Here is a 21,942-nt window from a genome sequence, read left to right on the forward strand (position 1 = left end):
ATCCGCTTGGAAATAATAAATGTCAGGAGCATGGGCCGTTCACACTTTCAAGAAATACAAAGGACATCCGGAGCGTGCTTTTATAAATATTATTCTTTTATTATCCTTTTAAGTATTTTTTTTTTTTTTTTTTTTTTTATTGCTTTCTATGGATTGTTGATATTTTGAGATTTAGACGACGGTACCAGCACAGGAAGCAATACGGGGCCACAAATCAGCGCACTCCTTACCAACGGGACCAGTGATGGCAGATCCCTTCATCTCACCCTTGGGGTTGACAATAACACCAGCATTGTCTAGTTGATACATTCACAACAAAAAAAAGAAAGACAAATCAGTCTGCCATCATATGACACAGTAATCTTGGACAAGGCATTTTTTTTTTTTTTTTTTTTTTTGGCACAAACCTTCAAAATAGATGAAGACACCATCACGACGACGCCAGGCCTTGCGCTGGCGGATGATGACAGCAGGCATAACTAAACAAAAGAAAAAAAAAAAAAAAAGCAAACCCAATCCAACATAAAGATATAAGAAACAGCGATCACCGATAAGTAACCTAGTGAACATTAGTTGTCCCTTTGTTGACACTCCCACTCACCCTTCTTCCTCAACTCAGGCTTGCCCTTCTTGACAGTTGCCATGACCATGTCGCCAACACCACCGGCAGGGAGTTTGTTAAGGCGACCGTGAATTCCCTTAACAGAAATAACGTACAAGTTCTTAGCGCCAGAGTTGTCGGCGCAGTTCATAACAGCACCAACAGGCAGACCCAAAGTCATACGGAATTTGTTTCCAGAAGAAGCCCCTCCTAATATTCATTTATATCGTAGAACAAAGTGACATTGCTGTTTTTTTTTAGTCCATTGCTTTTTAATCTGATGAATTATAGTCTTCTTATCGCCAGTAATTGCCCATGTCGTCAGAAGTAGTTGGGTCCTTCATGAATCATAGTTTCGCCATGAAATCCATGTAATAAATCGATCCTGACCAGCTTTTTTTTTGTAATTGTTTTATTTCTCAACATTACGAGAGCAGTGACATAAAATTGGTAATATCAAGCAAACCACTTCCAACAAAGCAATAGTACTGATGACTTGATTGTTAGAGTAGATGTATCCAGGTGGCGCATGCTATGCTGATTGATGGATATGACAATGGGTTGGATGGAAGTTACAATAGATCTATTCCATGTATCCAGTGCTTGGCTTTCTTGGGAGCCCCCTCAGTGACCACTCAATTTTCTCTAGGCGCACCTTTTGCACTCATGCTGACTTTATAATGAAGTTTAGAAGGAAAAGGAAATGAATTTTAGCTGTTAGACTGGTTTATAATAACGGTTTGCCTCGTGACTTGGTTGATTCTCAATTCAAAACCATTTTGTTCAACCAGTGAGTGTTTTTTGATCTCCCTCTTTTTTCGAATCTTTTTTTGACCGAGATGCCTCGATTCCTCAAGTCTGGAAAGGCACGTGATCTAGAATGAGAAAGAGAACCATTTCGAAAAAGAGCGGAATGGATTTAGGGCGTGGAAGAAAGAGGCATATTGCAATGGATTAGCGGTATCCATCGATCATGACATCTATCACTAACAACCGTCAAAATCCACTACCGGAATCTGTCATTAATAGGTTGTCGTTATCCTTAATGGCCGTTACGCTGGCAAGAAGGCCGTCATCGTGAAAAATAGCAAACCAACAACTCTTGGACTTTCTTCTTTTTTTTTTTTTTTTTTTTTTTTTGCATGCATGCAGTGCATGTGGAGTTCAATTCAACCTTGAGATGGTAAAACCAGGAAGTTTACAGGGTTTTCAGGACCAGGATAACTTGACTTTTTGTTTTATCTCAGGAGTCGTACAGAGGATCAGATTTAAACAATTTTTTTGTTCGATGGAAACACTTGCGGATCAATATTCACTAGAAACTTTGGACAAAGTCAATAACTATTTCAAGGATAACTGAAATCATCAGTAATACGAAATTTATCCGAAAACAGCCATAAAAGTTAAACACATCACTCTAATACTCTGGGAAGTGTCTGAGTAATCGTTAACAAAAGGATTATATATCATTGATCAACATCTGTCGCAAAAAAAAAAAAAAAAAAAAAAAAAAAAGAAACAATAGGGACTATAGAACTAGTCAACTCATGGGAGGCGATAGCTCAAAAAGCTCATTAACCAGGAATCTTAACTTGGATATTATGGACTTTATATTATCTATATTTTTATCTTCATTTTCATCGCCTGTTTCCTCGCATTGGAAGCATGTGTGTGTATTCGTATGACCTATGCTTGTTTTGCTTTATGTTTTTTTTTTTTTTGTTTGCTTTGCTTTTCCTATAATTACATATCGATGAAGGCTCCAAGGAACGCGGCTACGGACATGCCATTGTTGCCGGTGTCGAGCGCTACCCTCTCAAGATCACCAAGAACATGGGCAAGAAGCGCGTTGCTAAGCGCTCCAAGGTCAAGCCTTTCATTAAAGTCGTTAACTACAACCATGTCATGCCCACTCGGTAATTCACTTTGAACGCAATACAGCGTCAATTTTAATTTTTAATGAACCATTATATTATAGGATCAAAGGAAAGGAATGGAGAAAGAACAGGAAAAAAAAAAAAAAAAAAAAAAACTGGAAGAGAACAGAACTGACATTGTTACGAGTTCCCATTGTATACAAAATCGACTGTAATACTAGCTATGGCTTGGAGTTGGAGTCTTTGAAATCTGCTGTTACCGTTGACTCCTTCAAGGAGCCCTCTCAACGTGAGGAGGCTAAGAAGGCCATCAAGAAGCTCTTCGAGGAGAGGTAGGTCTCAAGATCCATATACTAAAATATATATCTTCATTTATTTATTAAGAATCTCTTACAAACACATTTTCTTTTTTTGTTTTTCAGATACAACAGTGGCAAGAACAAATGGTTCTTTACCAAGCTCCGCTTCTAAACGATCTCGACATTTTAATGAGCTCCCCCCCATCCACAATAAAGTGACGGATCGTTATCCAGAACTGTTTTTAAGACTTTCAGAAGGAAATTAAACGACGCACAGCATCTGATAGAAAGGAGGATGTAATGCTTCTTTACTAAAGAGGTGGTTATTAAGCTAAAAGGATACCTCGATTACTCGATTGCGCTACACACAGTCGTATGGTATTCAGGCATTTGCGTAAACATGTTTTTTCCTTCCGACTAAAATGTGTCTGGGCTAGCTGCCCAACTGAGATTGAGGATGATTTATTAAGGGTTGTGTATCATTGCGAAGCGTCAAAGATTGATCATTGCCCTAAAAGAGAGAGAGACATGGACTGTGGAGTGTGATGTGGTGTAGTGCAAAAGTGTATTTATAATAGAGGCCACTGAATGGTTATTTATTAATATACAATCCAATCCAGAGGCGGAGCAGACAATCACTCTTATTTTATTTTGGAGATGTAACCATGCATGCACCATACTGCAACACTGCAAACGCACAACTGCAGCTTCTCTTTTAGTTACAAATAGAACCTGGAAAAAGAATGAAAGAAATAGACAAAAACGCTCTCTTTCTCTTTTTGCTTTCTCCTGCATTCAACTCTCTGTCGTCCTCCTCTCTGTTCTCCCTGGAGGTGGACAGTTTACTTCACTTCTCTTTCTATGTGTGTGAGTGCTGTCTATTTTTCTCATTTCTCTTTGTCTGGTCTATTTGTCCAGTTCTCTGTCTGTTTACCAATCTAAGAAAACGCAGGCAGATCACTTTTATTGAATCTCCATATCCCATATTTCATATTTCCTCCAGTATCCACACATCCATAGTCCATCGTTCATTGCCTCTCTGTTTGGGTCTTACTATTTTTACTCAGACAGTCAATCCCGTCATCATTTCTCCTTTCCATTCACCATCCATCTTTCTTTGCCATCGCATCCTGATCCCTCTTTTTGATCCCCTTCTTCTCCTTCTCACTCTTCCGCTCCCCTTCCCCCTTTGTGGTTGGTTGGGCACTGACTGGCATACTTGCTCGCTCTTTTTTCTTGCCACAAATAACAATCAATTGTCCTCTCTCTCTCTTTTTCTCCTGTGCTCCCTTCCCTTTCACATTTTAGAAACGTAACGGTTCCTTTTTTTTTATTCAAGCTCCTACCCTTCCCTTTTCTTTCATATCCTTCTTTCTCTTATCCTTTCCTTCCCATCCTTTTCCCATCCCACAGAGTATAGTTTAGCATAGAGTGTATCATGAAAGGCCTCAAAGGTGTTCTTTCTAGGACAAAGTCATCCAATAACTCCGATAACAAGAAGGGAAGGGGCAACGCCTCTGTCTCGCCATCAGGCGCACCCAATGATATCGTCAAGGCTTCGGGTCAGCAACAGCCTACTCACTCTAACACTAGCAACGGGCAATCCGAGAGTAGTGGAGATTCTGCTGCTGTTCTTTCCCAGAATGCCAGTGGTAGTACGTTCAACCTTCATAATCTTCATAGCAAGAACAATAATCCAGACCATTTTAACGTAGCTGCAACCAACGACCTGCAGCAACAACAGCAACAGCAGCAGCAACAGCAGCAACAGCAGCAGCAACAACAGCAACAGCAGCAGCAACAACTGCTACAGCAACAACAACAACAGCAGCCAGCTTTAAACCTGAACCAGATACAACAACAACAATTTTACCAGCAACAACCGCAACCGCAGCAACAGCATGACCGAAATAACCCTCCTACGATTGTGATCATGAATACCGAAGCTGTATGTTACTCAACAGTAAACGCATTTCCAGAGCTCGCATCAATTCTATTCCTTGGCCTTTTTTTTTTTTTTTTTTTTTTTTTTTTTTGGTTATTTCCCCTTTTTTAGGTCCCTTTTCTCTTGTCTGTGAAAAAGTCTTTGTCTACGTTGGCACTGACCTCGTTTCTCTCTCACTTTGCTTTTGCTTCTTCCTTCTCCATGATCAACCCGATCATAGCCCAGACATTATCTACAAGAAGCATTGGTCTCTAGTTCGCCATCCCCTGGTAGCCCTGCAGGACAATTTAACAAAATAACTGGCGAAAAAGAGATCCCAAAAAGTGGACCTATCAATAGGATGAAAAATGCACCCAAGGATGCCATTCCGATCAGCAAAACGCCCCGTCGACAACGCTCATCTCGGTTTCATGTGACAGAGCGTGTCACCTTGGAAAGATTGGAAGCACTAGATGGCAAGTATCTCGAAAAGAAGTTGAAACGGGGACATTTCAAACGGACGAGTGCAACTCAAAAGTAAATTCATACTAGCAAGTTCTGATCGTTCTTACTATTTCGTTTTGTTATTTTTGTTACTTGGATTGATATAGAAGTGGCGCAGATAGACCGACAGGAGTTATTCTTGAAGAAAATTGCCCAGTGCACAGTCATCTTTGATTTTAATGATGCTTCTTCAGAGCTCACAGGCAAAGAAATTAAACGCCAGGCATTAATTGAGATTCTGGACTATATCACTAACAATCGAGGCGTTATTACGGAGCCAGTCTATCCAGCTGTGATCAACATGGTGCGTTTTTTGTTATAAAGAATGTATGGATATAACGTGGTTTGACTTTTGATCTGACACAGAAAATCTTCTTCTTCAAAGTTTGCAATAAATCTCTTCAGGACAATACCCCCGCAAGTCAATCCATCTGGTGATGCCTTTGATCCTGAAGAGGATGAGCCGGTGCTGGAACTGGCTTGGCCACATCTTCAGATTGTCTACGAATTTTTCCTCCGCTTCATCGAGTCTCAGGAATTTAACACAAACATGGCGAAAAAGTATATTGACCATCATTTCATTCTCCAAGTATGATACTATATTGCCACCAGTCCGTTGATCTTCATGTATAGCTCTTGAACGAGCAGCAAGTTAGTTTATTATTACTAATTTCATTTTTTTGTTTTTATTTTTAACAGTTGTTGGAGCTGTTTGACAGTGAAGATCCACGTGAGCGTGATTTTTTAAAGACAACTCTTCATCGTATCTATGGCAAATTTCTCAACTTGCGGGCATTCATCCGACGATCAATCAACAACGTCTTCTTTCAGTTCATTTATGAAAAAGAAAGACACAATGGCATTGCAGAGCTCCTTGAAATTTTGGGGAGGTAACAAAGCATATGAGTGAACTCCAAAAAAAAAAAAAAAAAAAAAAGTGCAGTGGAGCAAAGCAAATGATAGTTCTGTGTTACGATAATTAATTTTTGCGTAATTCGTTTTGCCTCTCTGAATCTGTGGCGCCTTGTACCACCAACAGCATCATTAACGGGTTTGCTCTGCCTTTGAAGGAAGAGCATAAGACATTCTTGACCAAAGTTTTGTTGCCTTTACACAAGGTGAAATCATTGACACTCTATCATCCGCAGTTAGCCTACTGCGTAGTCCAGTTCTTGGAGAAAGATCCGACATTAACAGAGGAGGTATGGTCATGGAATTGGAAATGTCAACGGCGAACGCCCGATACATGACAAATTACTATTATTTTTCAAGGATATAAAAGAATCTACTTAATTATTCATTAATTGTCACATTCTTTTTTTTTTTTTTTTTTTTTTTTTTTTCTCATGTAGGTGATCCATGGATTACTACGGTTTTGGCCCAAAGTGAACAGTCCAAAGGAAGTCATGTTCTTGAACGAAATCGAGGAAATCTTGGATGTGATCGAGCCACTTGAGTTTGTTAAAATTGAAGGACCTTTGTTTACACAAATTGCACGATGTGTTTCCAGCCCGCACTTCCAGGTAACATTGGAGTAACTATGTTTACGTTTATTAACCTTCTTGTTATTTTAATTTAACCGTTTTTTTTTTTTTTTTTTTTTTTTTTTTTTAGGTTGCTGAAAGAGCATTGTATTATTGGAATAACGAGTATATTGTCAACCTGATCCACGACAATGCAAATGAAATCCTTCCGATCATGTTCCAATCGCTTTATAAAAACTCCAAAACACACTGGAACAGGTAATTTCATCCTTGGTATTATTTTACCATTTTGTTGTATCATATCATATGTTTGATAAATAACCAGATTAATAAATTATTGTATTCTCTTAAACTAGAACAATCCATGGTCTCGTTTTCAATGCATTGAAGCTGTTCATGGACGCAACCCCTAAACTATTTGAAGAATGCACAAATCATTATCGTCAGGCCCGTCAAGAGTAAGTCGCATGATCTCTGCTCACAATGAAAAGAATAAACGACGAGAACAAATTTTGACATATATTTGATGATATGTATAGCGATCGAAAACGAATGCTGGAGAGAGAAGAGCTTTGGCAGCGGCTAGAACAGAAGGCAGCGGATAACTATGATACTTTGAAAGCACAAGGAGCCGTTACTACCGCGCCGCCTCCTGTGCCCCTTGCTTCCACAGAAATAAGCTTGGCGCCACTATGTAAGATCAGAATATGCTCTGCGCAACTCTATATTTCTTCCATTGCCATTTCTGAATGAGCATATAGCATGGATATCTACAGCTTTCTTTTTTACTGACACAAAATATGTCATAACAACAAATAGCTTCAGATGAACAAGATGACTTGGCGGACATGGCAGTAGATGATGATGGTAGTGTGGGTGGTGTGGACCAAGATTTGTATAGTGGTGAATTGCAAACGTTTGAGAATAATGGCGCAGGATTCCATCAATTCCGCCGGAAATCAATTATCCCTGTAGATGAAACTGTATTGACAGAACTTTCCCGTCACCGAAGTTTGGATGAGATGCTGGATATGGGTCAGTCAGCATCAAACACTGTCCATGATTAAAGATGTCCCATACGGGGTAACTTCAGGACCCTTGTATGTTCGCTATGTTGTCCTCTCCCTATTTTTAATCTCTCCTGATCATCCTGTGTCAGGACAGAGAAGGCTATCAGGGAGAGGCGAATGGCGTTACGTGTGGGAGATACTCTACCATACTGTAGAGATACAAAAAAAAAAAAAAAAAAAAAAAAAAAAAAAAAAGATGAGATGGAGAACAGAGGAACTACAAGGAAAAAGGACAGATTGGAAAACTAGCACAGACTGCCCGTCGTTAGCTCAGCCATTTTTTTTTTTTTTTTTTTTTTTTTTTTTTTTTGCTGAAATATGACAATGGGATCTGTCACAAATAGACGGCACCTCAAAAATAATAAATTAAAAAATAGAATAAAAAAACCATTTTCTCAAGCACGTTCCCTTGTACGTCATGGACATGACAACGGAAGCGATCCGTGGGTCATGTCTTGAGTACTGAACATGAACTCTCTCCTGCCCCTGACTTTCAGTTTATCAAAACATGCATGATCACCTAGATCTACGAATTGACTCCTTTTTTTCATGTTTATTTTGACATGTGAGGATAAAGGGGGCCACACAATGGGATGAGGATGCTTCTACATTCATTCTTTATTTCATTCATTTATTCATTCTTTCTTTACTTTCAAGCTCTATCTTTTTTTTATCTGACGACATAGACCATTCAAACAGAGCACATAAACTTTCAATTCACAGGACTAAAATAATATGATCATCAAGCCTTTGCCCTGTCCCTCCACGGATCCAGACAATGTCGTCTGGCAGGATGACGAAGCCAACCACCGCTTCCTCCTCCAGACACGCTCCATACCACTACTCTCGGCTCAGCAGATCAAGAAACTTCGACGGCTCTCTTTGGGGTTTGTTAGCAGCATAGGGGCTGCATCCAGTACAGGTGATTCACAAAAACCGTTATCACCAGCCTCACCTTCACTGACTCTGCCAACGTTGCATGAGCAGGCTCTGCCAGAAGAGACCAAAGATGATCAGAAGCTGCGCCCGAATGAACAACAACAGGCATCTTCGGCAACCGTCAGTACCTCTTCGTTCAGGAGATTGTTTCCACGTACGACATCACAATCATCGCTATCGACGATAACAAATCCTACATCTACATCTACGTCCACATCTGCATCTTTATCAATGTCTGAACGTCGTGCATCTTTTGGCCATAGAGCAAGCATGAGTCTAAATTCTGCTGGAGATTTCCTTTTCAACAGCCTTGTCGAAAATGTCCAGAAAGGGACGTCAGCTACTCAAAAATCACTTCGTCAGCTTCCTTCTTTGAATAGATCTGTATCATCATCATTAGGAAGCACATTTTCATTATCATCGATTGCAACCAAAATCCCGACTTCTAATGCATTAGAAAAGATGATCCATTCAGTGCGACAAGAAGAGCAGAATGTGTCAATGGAGGATGCTACTCATAGAATTGTCCTACAGTGTTCACATGAGAACTACGTGGTGGCTCTTGCTCTGGATGAATCTGCTATTCGAGCGGATTGGGACTGTATCCATAAGACAGTGTTCCCGAAGGTATGTGATAGTACTGATCAGTGTTGCCAGGAAAAAAAAAAAAAAAAAAAAAAAAAAAAAGCGTGCGAGTTATTAACACCTTTTCTTTTGAATTTACAGATCACAGATTTAGAATTGGATGCAGCATCAAATCGAAGAGATGAAAATGAGTCGGATAGGAAGTGGATCTATGAACTGGACAGACTCAGCGAAGCATGTTAGTTATTTACACTAAGGAGGCTTTATGCCGAAAACGTGATAATCTTCTAATTGTATCTAACAGAGCATTGACACGACATTTTATTCTATATTATTTTTCTGCTGGCGGTTTGTAATAACAGTATCCTTAGATCATGACCAAGATAAAGCCATCATGAGCGCAGAACTTGATCGAATTTTTGGGTTTGTGAACGAAGAATTGTTGTGCTGTAAGTAGAACATATTTTTTGATTTACCTATTCTACTTTTCCATTCAACCCTTTTTCTCCTCCATTAAAAAAGGACACTATCACTTAACTTATATATATATATATATATATATTCATCTCTCGACTAGTTTACCGCTCAAGTTATATTCGAGAAGACGGCGTATTATTGACAGGACACATTGCACTTACAAAGAATTACGTATGCTGGCACAATTCTCCGATAACAGACAAGACATTGGACGCATCTGCAGTCATGTTCAACTTCAATTACGATCCAAGTTCAATTACAAGCACGAAAACAGCATACAAGGACGTTATTGCAATAGAGAACGAACATCAAGGTCAAAAAGGCTATGCTGTCGTCATTACAAGGGCCTACAAGGTAAAAAACACACGTATACAAAAAGTATTTACAGCAGCATGTCTGTTATCATTAACATTTTACAGCTTTATTAACAATCAGATTAACAAAAATGCACTTCTGTGCATGGTTCCAATAGAGCATATTCGTTCCGACATTTCATCAACGAGAAATCTTGGATATGCTGACACACTTTTGCAATGCTTATATGCGACTCCTTGTTTCAAGCATAGGAGATGGCGAACCTGGTCACAACAGTCAAAAACAACAACCATCGATGGTAGAATCACAATCTGTATCTTCTCAAGCCAAGGAGATTCCTACTATCGCTTTTTCAATCAATTCTACATCTGATCTAAAGACCTTTCAAAAGGAAGCACGCTTTCGTTCCTTATTCAGACTTCCACCATCAGAGACACCACTTGAAGAATTCATTGTGTCCTTTGAGACAAGGTTGACGGCGGATGCTCAGGAGGGTACAGTTTACATGTCCCAAAATTTCATTTGTTACATGAGTGGATCACTTACCCCAGGTATATCGACATCTGATGCATCTTCGGCTGAAATACCCACGCCGTCACTAATGGTTGTTATACCTTTGTCCGAAATTTTGGAAATTAAGCGCGAGCAGAGCTTCTCTAGCAGCAATAAGATGGGGGGAACAGGGGGGGGCCTCTTTCATTCCGCATCTAATCAACAGACACTGGCGAGCCTTATGTCCCTCGTAGGCCTACCTCAAATGGGCGTCATGATCATCCTACGGTCTCGGTTCGCTCTTTGGTTCACTCGAGCGCATGGTAGTAACCAGGAGCTGTACGATGCATTTAGTAAGGCTCTGCGAGCCACTGGGCACTCTACAGCGCTGCTCAAAACGCTCGAAACCCAAACAAGCCAGAGCATCCTTCGACGCAACCCTAGTACTACTAGTTCCATTTGGTCATCATCCCAGTCTGAGGATCATACGCTTGTGGATGAATGTGGCAACACAGATTGTGATGGGACAGCACCGCTTCAGGTAGGACTTCAACATCTCCTTGCTATGGAACTGGAGGGCTCTGATGGAAATCTGCAGTATCCAATGACGCAGGCAACGTTCAATAAAAAAGATCAACAGCGCGAACTGGACATTGAGAGCGCTTGGGTTGATTACTTTGCATTCTATGGCAGGGATATGTGCATGGTCAAAACTAGGAAGCTGCAAAGGCTGATCCTCGATGGTGTGAGCGAGACATTTCGTCCGCAGTTATGGATGGTGCTTTCAGGCGCCTCGTATTTTCGATCTGGCGACGACTCTTATCGATTAAACCTTCAAGCCTGTACCGAAAAAGTCTCCTCAGTCCTAGGGGAAATTGAAAAGGATGTGATGCGAAGTATGCCAGGTCATCCTGCATTCCAATCTGCTACTGGATTGGGAGCTCTTCGACGTGTTCTCTTTAGCTATTCCTGGAGAAACCCATCGATTGGGTATGCTCAATCCATGAACATAATTGCATCAGTCTTCCTACTTCATCTCAAAGAGGAGGATGCATATTGGCTATTGGCCACTCTCTGTGAGCAGCTCTTGCCAGATTATTATTCCAAGACACTTTTTGGTGTTCAAGTCGATCAAAAAGTGTTTTCACACCTGATGGGGATATCTTTACCAGCCCTTGCTGGTCATTTTTACGCGATTGATTTCGATCAAGCCACGATCACACTGCCATGGTTTCTCTGCTTGTTTCAATCAGCTTTCCCAGTTCCTGTAGCGACTCGAGTCTTGGATTGCTTCTTTTATGAAGGTCCCTTATTTTTGTTTATGCTTGGTTTGGCTATCCTTAAGAGTTGTCAATCGTTACTCTTACATTGTAAAAATGATGAAGAGGTTGTGATGACGATTCAGTCTTTCTTCAGGAGTTTCAAGGACCCTGAGATCCCTGAGTTGTATCGTGACAGACTAGTAGATTCGGATGAGGATGCAGATACTGATGCAGACTCGGCAGATCGTCAACAATCTCAAAGACAAGGTCATTACCAAGCGAAAAAAGGAGAAAAGACGCTGTTGCTGCATCCAAATAGGAAAAAGGAGAGTACAGTCTTGCAAACGATGATGGGTGACAAGGAAACTTGTTCATTGAATGGTATGAGGCGGATGGACCAGTTGCTGGAAATGGCCTATGCAGACTTTTCGTTTATCACACAAAACGATGTGCAAATGCTTCGCGACCGGTTCCGAATGACAGTTGCATCCTCTATGAATCAAAATAATACAAAATTTTGAACGACTAAGATGGATCGGTATTAAAAGGTTATAAAAACATCATGTACATAATACAAACTATAGTTAAAAGACAAAGCTCGAAAGGAAGCATTTGATCTGGAGCTATGACCTGGTAGTTGTTTAGATGTTATAATGTATGCCTTGCAGCCTCGATGTATGTAGGAGTTCTTCTATAAGACACCTCCATAATTACAGTATGCAATAGTACCATCAACAAAAAAAAGGATTATCATGTTACCTCGGAGGTGAGGGTAGTGATTCTGACACTGAAAGAGGAAGCTAGTGATATAAAGGGTACAAAGAAAAGAATATGAAACTAAAACAAATCAAAGCGAAATCAGTTTTCTAAGCAATACCGATACTCCTATCTTGGAAGCAACCAAAATCTGACACTGAATGCTTCTTTTTCTTGTCAGAGATGTAGTATGTATATACTGAAGTATTATAACATGTCTTATCGACAATAGACAGCTGTCTCGTACTCAAATGACTTTTTATTGTCTTCATGGTTGCGCCATCGCTATACGAGTTCATATAAGCGCATTCGTTGCACCGTGAATATGGTCGGTAATTGCGTCTATTAAAGCTTCATATACTTTGGTTCTTAATTTAAGATCACCTAAACCAGATAAAGAGTCGCTGCTAAGCATAAGCAACCGTTATTTTTTTTATTAAATTAGTGTAATTTTAAGGAGGACTTTGTAGCTGAATGTTTCTTCAACCATGGTTTTAGTATCAATATTTCTGTACACCAGACCAGATAAACATATGCGAGCGAGTGAGAGAGATATTTTGCAATTGTAAGGAGACCGAAAGCTGTTCTAATTATTGTTACCAGGTGGGAGCCTTTTATTAAGGTCCCGCCATGAGTGTCACAGAATGCTCTGACCTTCTGATTAAAAGTTTAAGACGGATGTGCCAGCACGTGTCGTCTATACTTTTTGTAGAGGCACGAATAAGCTCGAATAATGAGAGCAGCGAATTGGAATATGGCACGATCCTGCGTTTTCGTGGCACGACATCATGACATCATTTATTCCAAGGGTTTTGTACTAAACTCAGTCCGACTTTCACACATCTTCCTTTTTTACTTCCTCCAACACACATACACACCCAAACACTCAAAATCACGCACCATGGCAGACAAGAACATCAGCACACCACACCATTATGACTTTCGAGAGAGTACAGTGGCATCAACGGCCCAGAGTAAAGATCATTCCAAGGATCATACGCATACATCCTCGCATAGTCACCAAGGGCACCAGCAACACAAGCACAAGACACATGGATCGGCGCATGCACAAGCTAACAAGAAAGAACTCCCTGCCGTGACACTAGCCACAGGGGCAGAAGAGAACTTGGAGCATCCAGTGCATCCTGAACATGAGCATCACTGAGGATCAAAGAAGCTATTTGGGTGCTTTATTTCATCCAAAGCTTTCAAGTAAAAGTAAATGGGCATCTTTTGTCTTCCTCAAGTTTCAAATAAAATGTTTTAAAGTTTTCTTGCGCCACCAAAAAGAGTTGTCACAATAAAGGAAAAAAAAAAAAAAAAAAAAGCTTTCAACAATGGTCTAGATCTGGTTCAAGATCTGGATCTTTTATTTTATTCATCTCTTGGATCAGCAAATTGTAAGAGGAAGAGGAATGCTCTTTTCTCGTCTCAACAGCAGCAGCAGCAGTACCAGCAGGAGCACTCATACCCAGCTTGTCTCTATCTTTATTTCAAAGGTCCCTTCCCTCGTCCACCAGCACCCACATCTGTCGATTTCCGTATATCCTGCTTTAGTCTCTTATCATAAGCATCATTGTTCTCTCTTTTCAACCTCTTGCCAGACTTACGCAGGAAAATATATTTTTCATAGAAGAGCTTCCCACATACCGGAGCGTGACAATACTCCCTTTTTAAAGTACGCTCCTTCAAATAACGTCAAGGAATTAGCAATCAATAACATACATAATCAACAAATAATCGATTCCAAGATGCCTACCAATAAGGACCGTCTCAAAAGTAAATTCAGTAAAGCAGAGCGTAGGCGGAGGAATAAGGAAGGGGAGACGGCCGTCATGCTCGCATCCAGTAGCAGTATCGTCGACAAGTATTCAACATGGCCCAGAGAAGCTTTGGTACAAAGAATCAGAGAATTGGAGGCCGCAAAAGGCACGATAACAGCGTCATCATCGTCCATATCAGTTATTCCTGCACATTTGACAGGATCAGAGACGACTTCCGGCGCAGACACTCCTTCTTCCCAACCAGATTCACCAGCACAATCCTTTTCTTCTATCGAGACCCCAAAGCGCAAGGACAGACGGCCGTTTGATTTTTCGAAATATGCAAAGCGGCATGTGGCTTTCAAGATCGCTTACTTTGGCTGGCCTTATGCTGGCTTTGCATCTCAGGGCGCGGTTGATGTCAAGACTGTCGAATCTGAATTATTCAACGCACTTTTGGCGGCTAGGATTATTGAAGATCCACAGAACTGCAACTATTCACGCTGTGGGAGAACGGACCGAGGAGTTAGTGGACTGGGACAGGTTATTGCTTTGACAGTCCGGTCCGCCCTACCGAAGAGTTCGCCTTATGTAATCCGCTCTGAGGGCGATGGGTATGATCCCAAAGCAGAGGAAGAAAAATCTGAAGGATTAACTCAGGAGGAACTTGAGAGCAAAGCAGGCGTGTATTACAAAAATGGTGTCAAACGGAACAAGGATGGAAGTGTTTTTGGAGAGTTGGCTTATCTCAATATTGTCAATAGGCTTTTACCCCCCGATATCCGCATTGTTGCATGGGCACCTGTTCCCGAGGATTTTAATGCTCGATTCCATTGTGCCTGGCGTGAATACAAATATTTCTTTCCAAAGGGTATCATTGACATTGATCGGATGCGAACAGCAGCGACCAAGTTTCTGGGCACACATGATTTCCGCAATTTTTGCAAGTATGATTCCTCCAAAACGATTGTGAACTATGATAGAACTATTATGGCCATCTCGATCGATACTGTTCCTGAACATGAGTTCCCAATGACTCAAGGTCGTGAATTTTATCAGCTGACGCTCAGAGGGTCAGCATTCTTGTGGCATCAGGTGCGATGTATGATGGCTGTGTTATTTGCAGTTGGACAAGGTTTAGAGGAGCCTGAGGTGATTGATCAAATGATGGATATTAAACAATGTCCTGCAAAGCCCAATTACGACATGGCTTCTGATCTGCCTCTTGTGTTCTACGACTGTCATTTTGAGAATGTTGAATGGCAATATCAGAACGAGGTTGATCTGGTGAGCGATATTACACCGTTACGTCTGTATCGGGCAATGGAGGATCAATGGTCATGTTATGTGACCAAGTCATTGATGTATTCGAGGATGTTGCAACAATTAGACAAGGCCATGCTGCATAATCTTCCAGAGAGAGGAGATATGACCTTGTTAGGCGAATACGCTCAACGAAATGCCGCTAAAGAAAACAATATTTCGCTTGGTGGTGATCTACGCATGTTTATGGGCAAGAAGTACGCTACTGTAAGTAACATCCTTTTATTTATTGTGTTTCTGTGAATATCCCGTGATCATATTGATCATTGACATTTTTTTCCTTCCTTTCCTACTTGTGAATATGTAGCTTATGCAACGTCAAAAATGCCTTCCTACAGAGGTGAAGAATAAGAGACACCAAGAAAAAAAACGACTGAAGTTGAGTTTGACAGGGAATACTAGTGAGAACAATAGTGCGAATAATAGTGAGATGGATTCTCCAATGCCCTTGATGTCTACACTAAGCACTGAGCAACCTATTGCTGCAACCAAGTCACCCATATCAACCGATTTAAAAGAGTAAAGCATTTCGTAATAAAAACTGGAGTTTCCTATACGTTTTCCTATCTATATTTTTAAACTTTTGCTCCTTCACCAACGGTAACTCTCCCTTGATTCAATTTCGACAACACGCATCATCACATCATGGATTAAATTAAGTCTGAAGAACTGGTTTGCCAATTCACGAGGCTTCACTCCATTAACCGATATTATTAGAAAATGAATGTTCAAACGACTCTAATTTTTTGTCGCAAAGTTCTTTACATAGAACAACCATTATTATTATTGCTGTCATTGCTATTGTACACAGATAGAATATATGAGAGGATAAGAAATGCGAAGAAACAAAATAACAGGAATAAGGATGATAACCGTAGACTGTATTAAAAGCCATGACCCATCTCAACGACACTTCAGTTCCGTCAGACTACATCCAGCTACAGCTTCTACAATAACCACTGCTAGAATCTTGTTGGCCTTTCCTTATAACTTTGTCTTGAGGTTCTCTTTGATTCTATACCAAAATAGTCTGAGCGTACTACCATTTTCTTGAGAGCCATAATAGATCTTGATGTTTTAGTTCTGGTGTTATCAGCCTTATCATTAATGGGATCACTCAAATTCTGGTTCCTGGATTATACATAATATGATACCTTATATATCACACGATAGGATTTACTGTAGTTGACTCGCTACAACTCGGCCTGCCAAATATCTCCATTGTACAGGCAAAAACAGCTCGATCCAGGTTAGTATTAAGGCCGTGTTATCCACAAGAGCATTGCAGGATAAGTCCCAGTCAATCGGACTTCTGTACACTACTGGCACACACTCTGGAGGCGAGAATAGACGTCACTGTATGCAGTGACTTCATTGAAGGCAACAGTCTTCGAGAATAAAAGAATAAACTTCCAAATAGCCTTGTAGTTAAAACTATGAATGTATTGAGGCCATGTAAACATGTATATTGACAACGATGATTCATTATCACCTTATATTCCAAATCTTTCACTTCCTCTGTCCCTTTTCCCCATATTGCGTATTGGAATATGACCTAGGCCTCAAGAGCTGGATGCAACGTCGATATCATGCCCAGTTCAAACCTCTAACAGAACATAGTTTAGGTTCGTTTGCTTTTCCCCATACACGTATACGCGTCTCAATTCTACTTTTTATTTTCCATTTCTGCTAAATGACTAAAGTGAGTACAGTCATGCCTCTCTAATTTTGATATTTTATCAAAATAGAGAAGCAAGGTATTCTATCCAATTCAAAAATATATTTAAACCTCTGTAATTTGACCTGAAACTTTTATTGTCGCCGTCGTGACATGACATTACGATATTGCATTACTCCATCCTTCTCACTCCAAAAGACATTCTCAAAAATCAAACAAGAACATCGAGAAATAGTTCAAATTACAGAGGTTTAAATATATTTTTGAATTGGATAGAATACCTTGAGTACCTTGCTTCTCTATTTTTGATTAAAATTAGAGAGGCATGACAGCATAGACACACTTGGACCTTAATCAAGTCTAACTGTAAGCACTAGACATCTGTACGCGTTGGAGCGTTTTTGTCCGACGAATATGAGAATTGTTGTACACCTGCCCTCTTCACTTGAGAGTGGCGTCACACATTGCTGTCGATTGCTTCTCTTTTGCTTTTTGTCATCATAATTGATTCTATTTGTTTGTGTCATTACACTTTATACTTTGTACACTGTACGTTGTGTAGAATGTGAATACCTCCCATTCCTATGCCCATTGCCCTTTGCATACAGGCCCAGCAGTTGGATTATGTGGCCACCAACGGCAACGGTCACACCCTTTTCTGTCAGCAGGGAAATGTCACTATCGTGAATGAAGGAACCCCTATCATTGTTCCTACACCAACAGAGGGATTGTAGTTTTGAAAAAAAAAAAAAAAAAAAAAAAAAAAATTGTTGATGCTACATCTCGTCATGTACCTGATCTATTTCAATATCAAACTCCATTTTTTGAAAAGAACGCGAAAAAAAAAAAAAAAAAAAAAAAAAAAAGCGGCTTCTAGACTTCTGCTGCAAGAAGGTCTAGTCTAATTCTTATTTTATTTTTGTGATTTTATTATCATCGAAAAACTGTTGTAAATAACTACCAACATTGTGAAGATCCCAGGAGGAAGTGAGTTGGGACTTAAAGGATATTGCAGTTTTAGTGGCAAAAGTTCTACAGAAAAAATGTGACCAATGAATACCACGTGACTGCCTGTATTTAGCTGCCGCTGTGTAAACTGTAAAAGTTGATCTCCACAACCATCATACACACACGTACAAGTTAAATAAAAAAAAAAGAATGAGCTCACGCTACTTGATGTTGATGACAGCAGTACCTGTGTGTTACTTTGCGGGATACGCTTATCGAGAATATTATGATCCTGATCAGTCCATGACTGTACGAAAAGACTCGAACCGAAAAAAAAAAAAAAAAAAAAAAAAAAAAGGATTTTGAATGGAGCTTAATGAACAAAAAAAAAGTCAACATGGAAGGTCACTAAAAGCAATTCTTCTTCCGCCCATCCTCGTTACGAAAACGAAAAAAATGTTTTTAGACCCTGCACCGGAAACCGGAAACACTTTCTGACACTCTGTAAGCAAGAAAAAAGAGTTTTTTTTGTAACATTTATTAGGGATGAATTTACTAACCAAGGCTAATTATACATATACTCTAGTATCGATAGTCGTCTAAAAACACTCGAAGACTCTAAACAGAAAGTGATGCAACAACTCTCTGAGCTGGAATCACATCGAGAGAAACTGAAGAATACTGCAGGGCGGGATACGGATCTTCCAGGACGATTGTGGTGAATACCATTTCAATATTTCTTCAACATCAACATCAACGTCAACATCAGCAACATCCCCAAGGCTTTCATAATTATATATTTTCAGGCCAACGTTCAATAGCATACTTCGTATGACAGCTCCATTATGAAAAACAGAGTCTCATGAATGGCACAATTTTGTAAATCAGTTAATAAAATACCTCGCACAAGAATGAATAGTTCTCATAGGGCTATATAGAAACAAAATATCTCTTCACTAGAATACTGAAAATGTCTGGTTCTTGTGCTTTTTTATTCATTGTATATTCTGGTCTTTCAGCCTCACTGCATGCCATATCCGTCTTTTTCTTGCTCACTTGTTAATCGTCTTAGCTTAGCTTGCACATGAAAAGAATATATGTCTACTATAGGTCTTATGATTATTAAAGTAATATTAAAACCTCCACAATTCACGTATCATAAAAAGAGGAGCGAGGGGCGCATACATCACATTGGACCTTGGCTGGATATATAGAGTAACTAGTCTACAGATTGTTCACAGATTCTGAAGGTTGAAAAGTTATTTTAGCTATTGTGATCACTGTGCATGCAATAACTTGTTTTTGGGGTAATGTTGAAGTTCTTGTAAGAGTTCCCTCGCAATGGTCCCTCGTTTTCGTCAACTTGATTCCTTCCTCTGTCCTACATACACACAACACACAGCACACAGCACACACCATAACACACCATAACACACCATAACACAAACACACACGCCATAACAAACACATCCATAATATGTTCACTGACAAGAGCAGTACTTCTAAAGTCGCATGATATGTTCCACTGCGGATATAATGTATTGGCGACAGATTCAAAACTTGTTCTTCAAGCCTACTGATATTGTGCATATCCACCCTTGGGTTCTCCTTGTATATTCATGCATAGTTACCAATACTCTTTTGTTTTAAAGCCCCTTGTTCTACCCCATTGCAATCAAGACTCTGACTCTCTTGGTCTGTCTTTTTTCTTTTTCTTTTGATGCATGGAGTGAACTTCATTCGAAAGCCTTGTGTCGCTTCAAGTCGGCTCCATGAACATCATTTCATGACTGAATCTTCAGCAGGATATAAGGTGGACTCACATGCCTTCTCACGCACTCTTAGGCATCTCAATCTACTTTAATTACATGTTGGTCTTTCCATTGTTATTAACTTGGTAAAGTAAGTGCAGACTTATTTGGACTTGGTCAGCTCTAACTAGAAACATTGTATATATTTGTACATATTGGGGTGTTTTTGCTTGATGAATGTGAGAACCGTTGTACATCTGTCCTCTCTATTTGAGACTGGCGCCACATGTTGTTGTCGATTGCTTCTCTTTTTCTTTTTGTCATCATAATTGATTCTATTTGTTTGTGTCATTACACTTTATACTTTGTACGTTGTGTAGAATGTGAATGCCTTTCACCCTGCGCCCACTGCCCCTTGTACACAAGCACAGCAGTTGCATTCTGTGCCACCAATCACGCCAATCTACAACTGCCATTGCTTCAAGTGCATGATTACATTGATATATACACTTGTATTTGCTTTACGCGAGAAAAGAGAGAGAAAGAGGCGAGCCTCATTCTCAACGGCTTCTTATTCCCATTGCGTATAAAAACAGATGGGTTCTGTCCTTTTTTGTTCTTTACCGCTCGATCCTCCCTCCGTTCCAAGTACCTCCAAGCCGCTCAGGACTAACCTCAACAGAAAGGATACTCTCCACCATGAAGTTCAGCTTTGCCGTCTCTGCTCTCCTCCTCGCCGTTGTTGCCTCGGCTCAACTGCCTCCGCCCGTATTCACCAACTGTGCTACCCGCCCAACTGTATTGAACGTCACCAGCGTTACTTTCAACCCTATCCCTCCTTGCATTGGTAAAGAGGCCTGTATCACCTTGACTGGAGCTCTCTCGCACCCAATCACTTCTGGTGCTAAGCTTAACATCATAGGCAAGTATCTCAACCGCATTATCTACAGCGATGCCCACGACCTCTGCACTCTCTTGGCCAACTCCGGGACCCCTTGTCCCATTCCTACCAGTGTTACCCAAGTCAAGGTCTGCTTCCCGATCAAGAGCACCGTACCCTACGGCATCCCTTACATCTTTCAGTTCTCCGCCACCAATGGCGACGGACCCGTCGTCTTCTGTCAGACTTCCACATTCACGTTCCAGCATTGTTAAATCCAAGGCTGCAGGATCTCTGTTTTATTTTTTATCTTCTTACCCTCGTATACACCATCCATATATTATCACTTAGTTGTGCCTATCCCTTTAAAGAGTCTGGTTATATGAGTTCACTCTCTTTGCCAATAAATCAACAGGGCTTTTTATAGTCTTGAGAATAAAAGTTGGGGCGACATGTATTCAAGCAATTGTGTTTTTTTGTACTATCTCATTGTGCATATATAAATTATATATTTCATTTGCCATGCTTTAGAGATATTTCTTTTCCAGACAAACACTAAAAACAAGGTTGACATAAAAACGTGTTGGCCAAGAAATAAAAATTGTTTTTCACCATCTTAAGCTGACAAACATAGGATCTCTTAGACAATCACCATTTGACTTTTTCATTTTTAATTGCGTCTTTTGTTCTTTTCACTTCTTTATCTATTATTTCGATCTTTAATGGCCTTCACTGAGCTCGCCTATAGTCCATATGAAGTGAGTGTTAGTCTTCAATAGAGCCCATGGCTACTGAAATAACGTTAAAAAAAATTAATAACAACCCCCATAATTCGCTTGCAATAAGAGAGCAAGGAGCGAGCAACTCATACTACAGCGGACCTTGACTGAAAATATATATATGGAGAGCTTTAGTGCACTCACAGGTTCTGAAGGCGGCAGTGCTTCCGGTCTTTAGTTTATTCTTTTGACATGCCCCTCTCTCTCTCTCTTATCGGTCATGGTGCATACTTGC

At 40.2% G+C, this 21,942-nt stretch overlaps 7 protein-coding genes across 7 annotated transcripts; 6 read left to right on the forward strand and 1 right to left on the reverse strand.

The window, feature by feature from the left end:
* Positions 1-138: 138 nt before the first annotated feature.
* Positions 139-1,269, reverse strand: BCR41DRAFT_382536 (60S ribosomal protein L17/L23; the record flags this gene model as incomplete). The annotated part of the gene is made up of 4 exons (XM_022027367.1): positions 139-296; positions 408-479; positions 602-811; positions 1,257-1,269. 4 exons carry the CDS (start codon positions 1,267-1,269, stop codon positions 172-174), a joined length of 420 nt encoding a protein of 139 aa, XP_021875269.1. The 3' UTR covers positions 139-171.
* A 144-nt stretch (positions 1,270-1,413) lies between these two features.
* Positions 1,414-3,071, forward strand: BCR41DRAFT_365339 (ribosomal L27e protein family-domain-containing protein). The gene is made up of 5 exons (XM_022026143.1): positions 1,414-1,467; positions 1,631-1,688; positions 2,352-2,517; positions 2,700-2,810; positions 2,901-3,071. The coding sequence occupies exons 1-5, from the start codon at positions 1,441-1,443 to the stop codon at positions 2,947-2,949; spliced, it is 411 nt and encodes a 136-aa protein (XP_021875270.1). The 5' UTR covers positions 1,414-1,440; the 3' UTR covers positions 2,950-3,071.
* A 1,782-nt stretch (positions 3,072-4,853) lies between these two features.
* BCR41DRAFT_242796 (protein phosphatase 2A regulatory B subunit) lies at positions 4,854-7,574 on the forward strand. Its single transcript, XM_022020133.1, has 9 exons — positions 4,854-5,177; positions 5,313-5,509; positions 5,591-5,794; positions 5,905-6,095; positions 6,245-6,407; positions 6,558-6,728; positions 6,820-6,947; positions 7,046-7,147; positions 7,229-7,574. Exons 1-9 carry the CDS (start codon positions 5,063-5,065, stop codon positions 7,440-7,442), a joined length of 1,485 nt encoding a protein of 494 aa, XP_021875271.1. The 5' UTR covers positions 4,854-5,062; the 3' UTR covers positions 7,443-7,574.
* A 1,355-nt stretch (positions 7,575-8,929) lies between these two features.
* Positions 8,930-12,350, forward strand: BCR41DRAFT_375952 (rab-GTPase-TBC domain-domain-containing protein; the record flags this gene model as incomplete). The annotated part of the gene is made up of 5 exons (XM_022026997.1): positions 8,930-9,325; positions 9,425-9,521; positions 9,646-9,732; positions 9,861-10,114; positions 10,233-12,350. 5 exons carry the CDS (start codon positions 8,930-8,932, stop codon positions 12,348-12,350), a joined length of 2,952 nt encoding a protein of 983 aa, XP_021875272.1.
* Positions 12,351-14,336: 1,986 nt separating this feature from the next.
* On the forward strand, positions 14,337-16,194 carry BCR41DRAFT_375953 (pseudouridine synthase; the record flags this gene model as incomplete). Its single annotated transcript, XM_022026998.1, has 2 exons — positions 14,337-15,878; positions 15,979-16,194. 2 exons carry the CDS (start codon positions 14,337-14,339, stop codon positions 16,192-16,194), a joined length of 1,758 nt encoding a protein of 585 aa, XP_021875273.1.
* Positions 16,195-18,467: 2,273 nt separating this feature from the next.
* Positions 18,468-19,226, forward strand: BCR41DRAFT_365346 (hypothetical protein). Its single transcript, XM_022026144.1, has 3 exons — positions 18,468-18,606; positions 18,764-18,801; positions 18,884-19,226. The coding sequence occupies exons 1-3, from the start codon at positions 18,508-18,510 to the stop codon at positions 19,017-19,019; spliced, it is 273 nt and encodes a 90-aa protein (XP_021875274.1). The 5' UTR covers positions 18,468-18,507; the 3' UTR covers positions 19,020-19,226.
* Positions 19,227-20,680: 1,454 nt separating this feature from the next.
* BCR41DRAFT_365348 (hypothetical protein) lies at positions 20,681-21,260 on the forward strand. The gene has a single exon (XM_022026145.1). It carries the CDS (start codon positions 20,748-20,750, stop codon positions 21,201-21,203), a length of 456 nt encoding a protein of 151 aa, XP_021875275.1. The 5' UTR covers positions 20,681-20,747; the 3' UTR covers positions 21,204-21,260.
* The last annotated feature ends 682 nt before the right edge of the window (positions 21,261-21,942 follow it).

This window comes from Lobosporangium transversale (assembly GCF_002105155.1).
Source record: "Lobosporangium transversale strain NRRL 3116 chromosome Unknown BCR41scaffold_88, whole genome shotgun sequence".
NCBI classification, from domain to species: domain Eukaryota; kingdom Fungi; phylum Mortierellomycota; class Mortierellomycetes; order Mortierellales; family Mortierellaceae; genus Lobosporangium; species Lobosporangium transversale.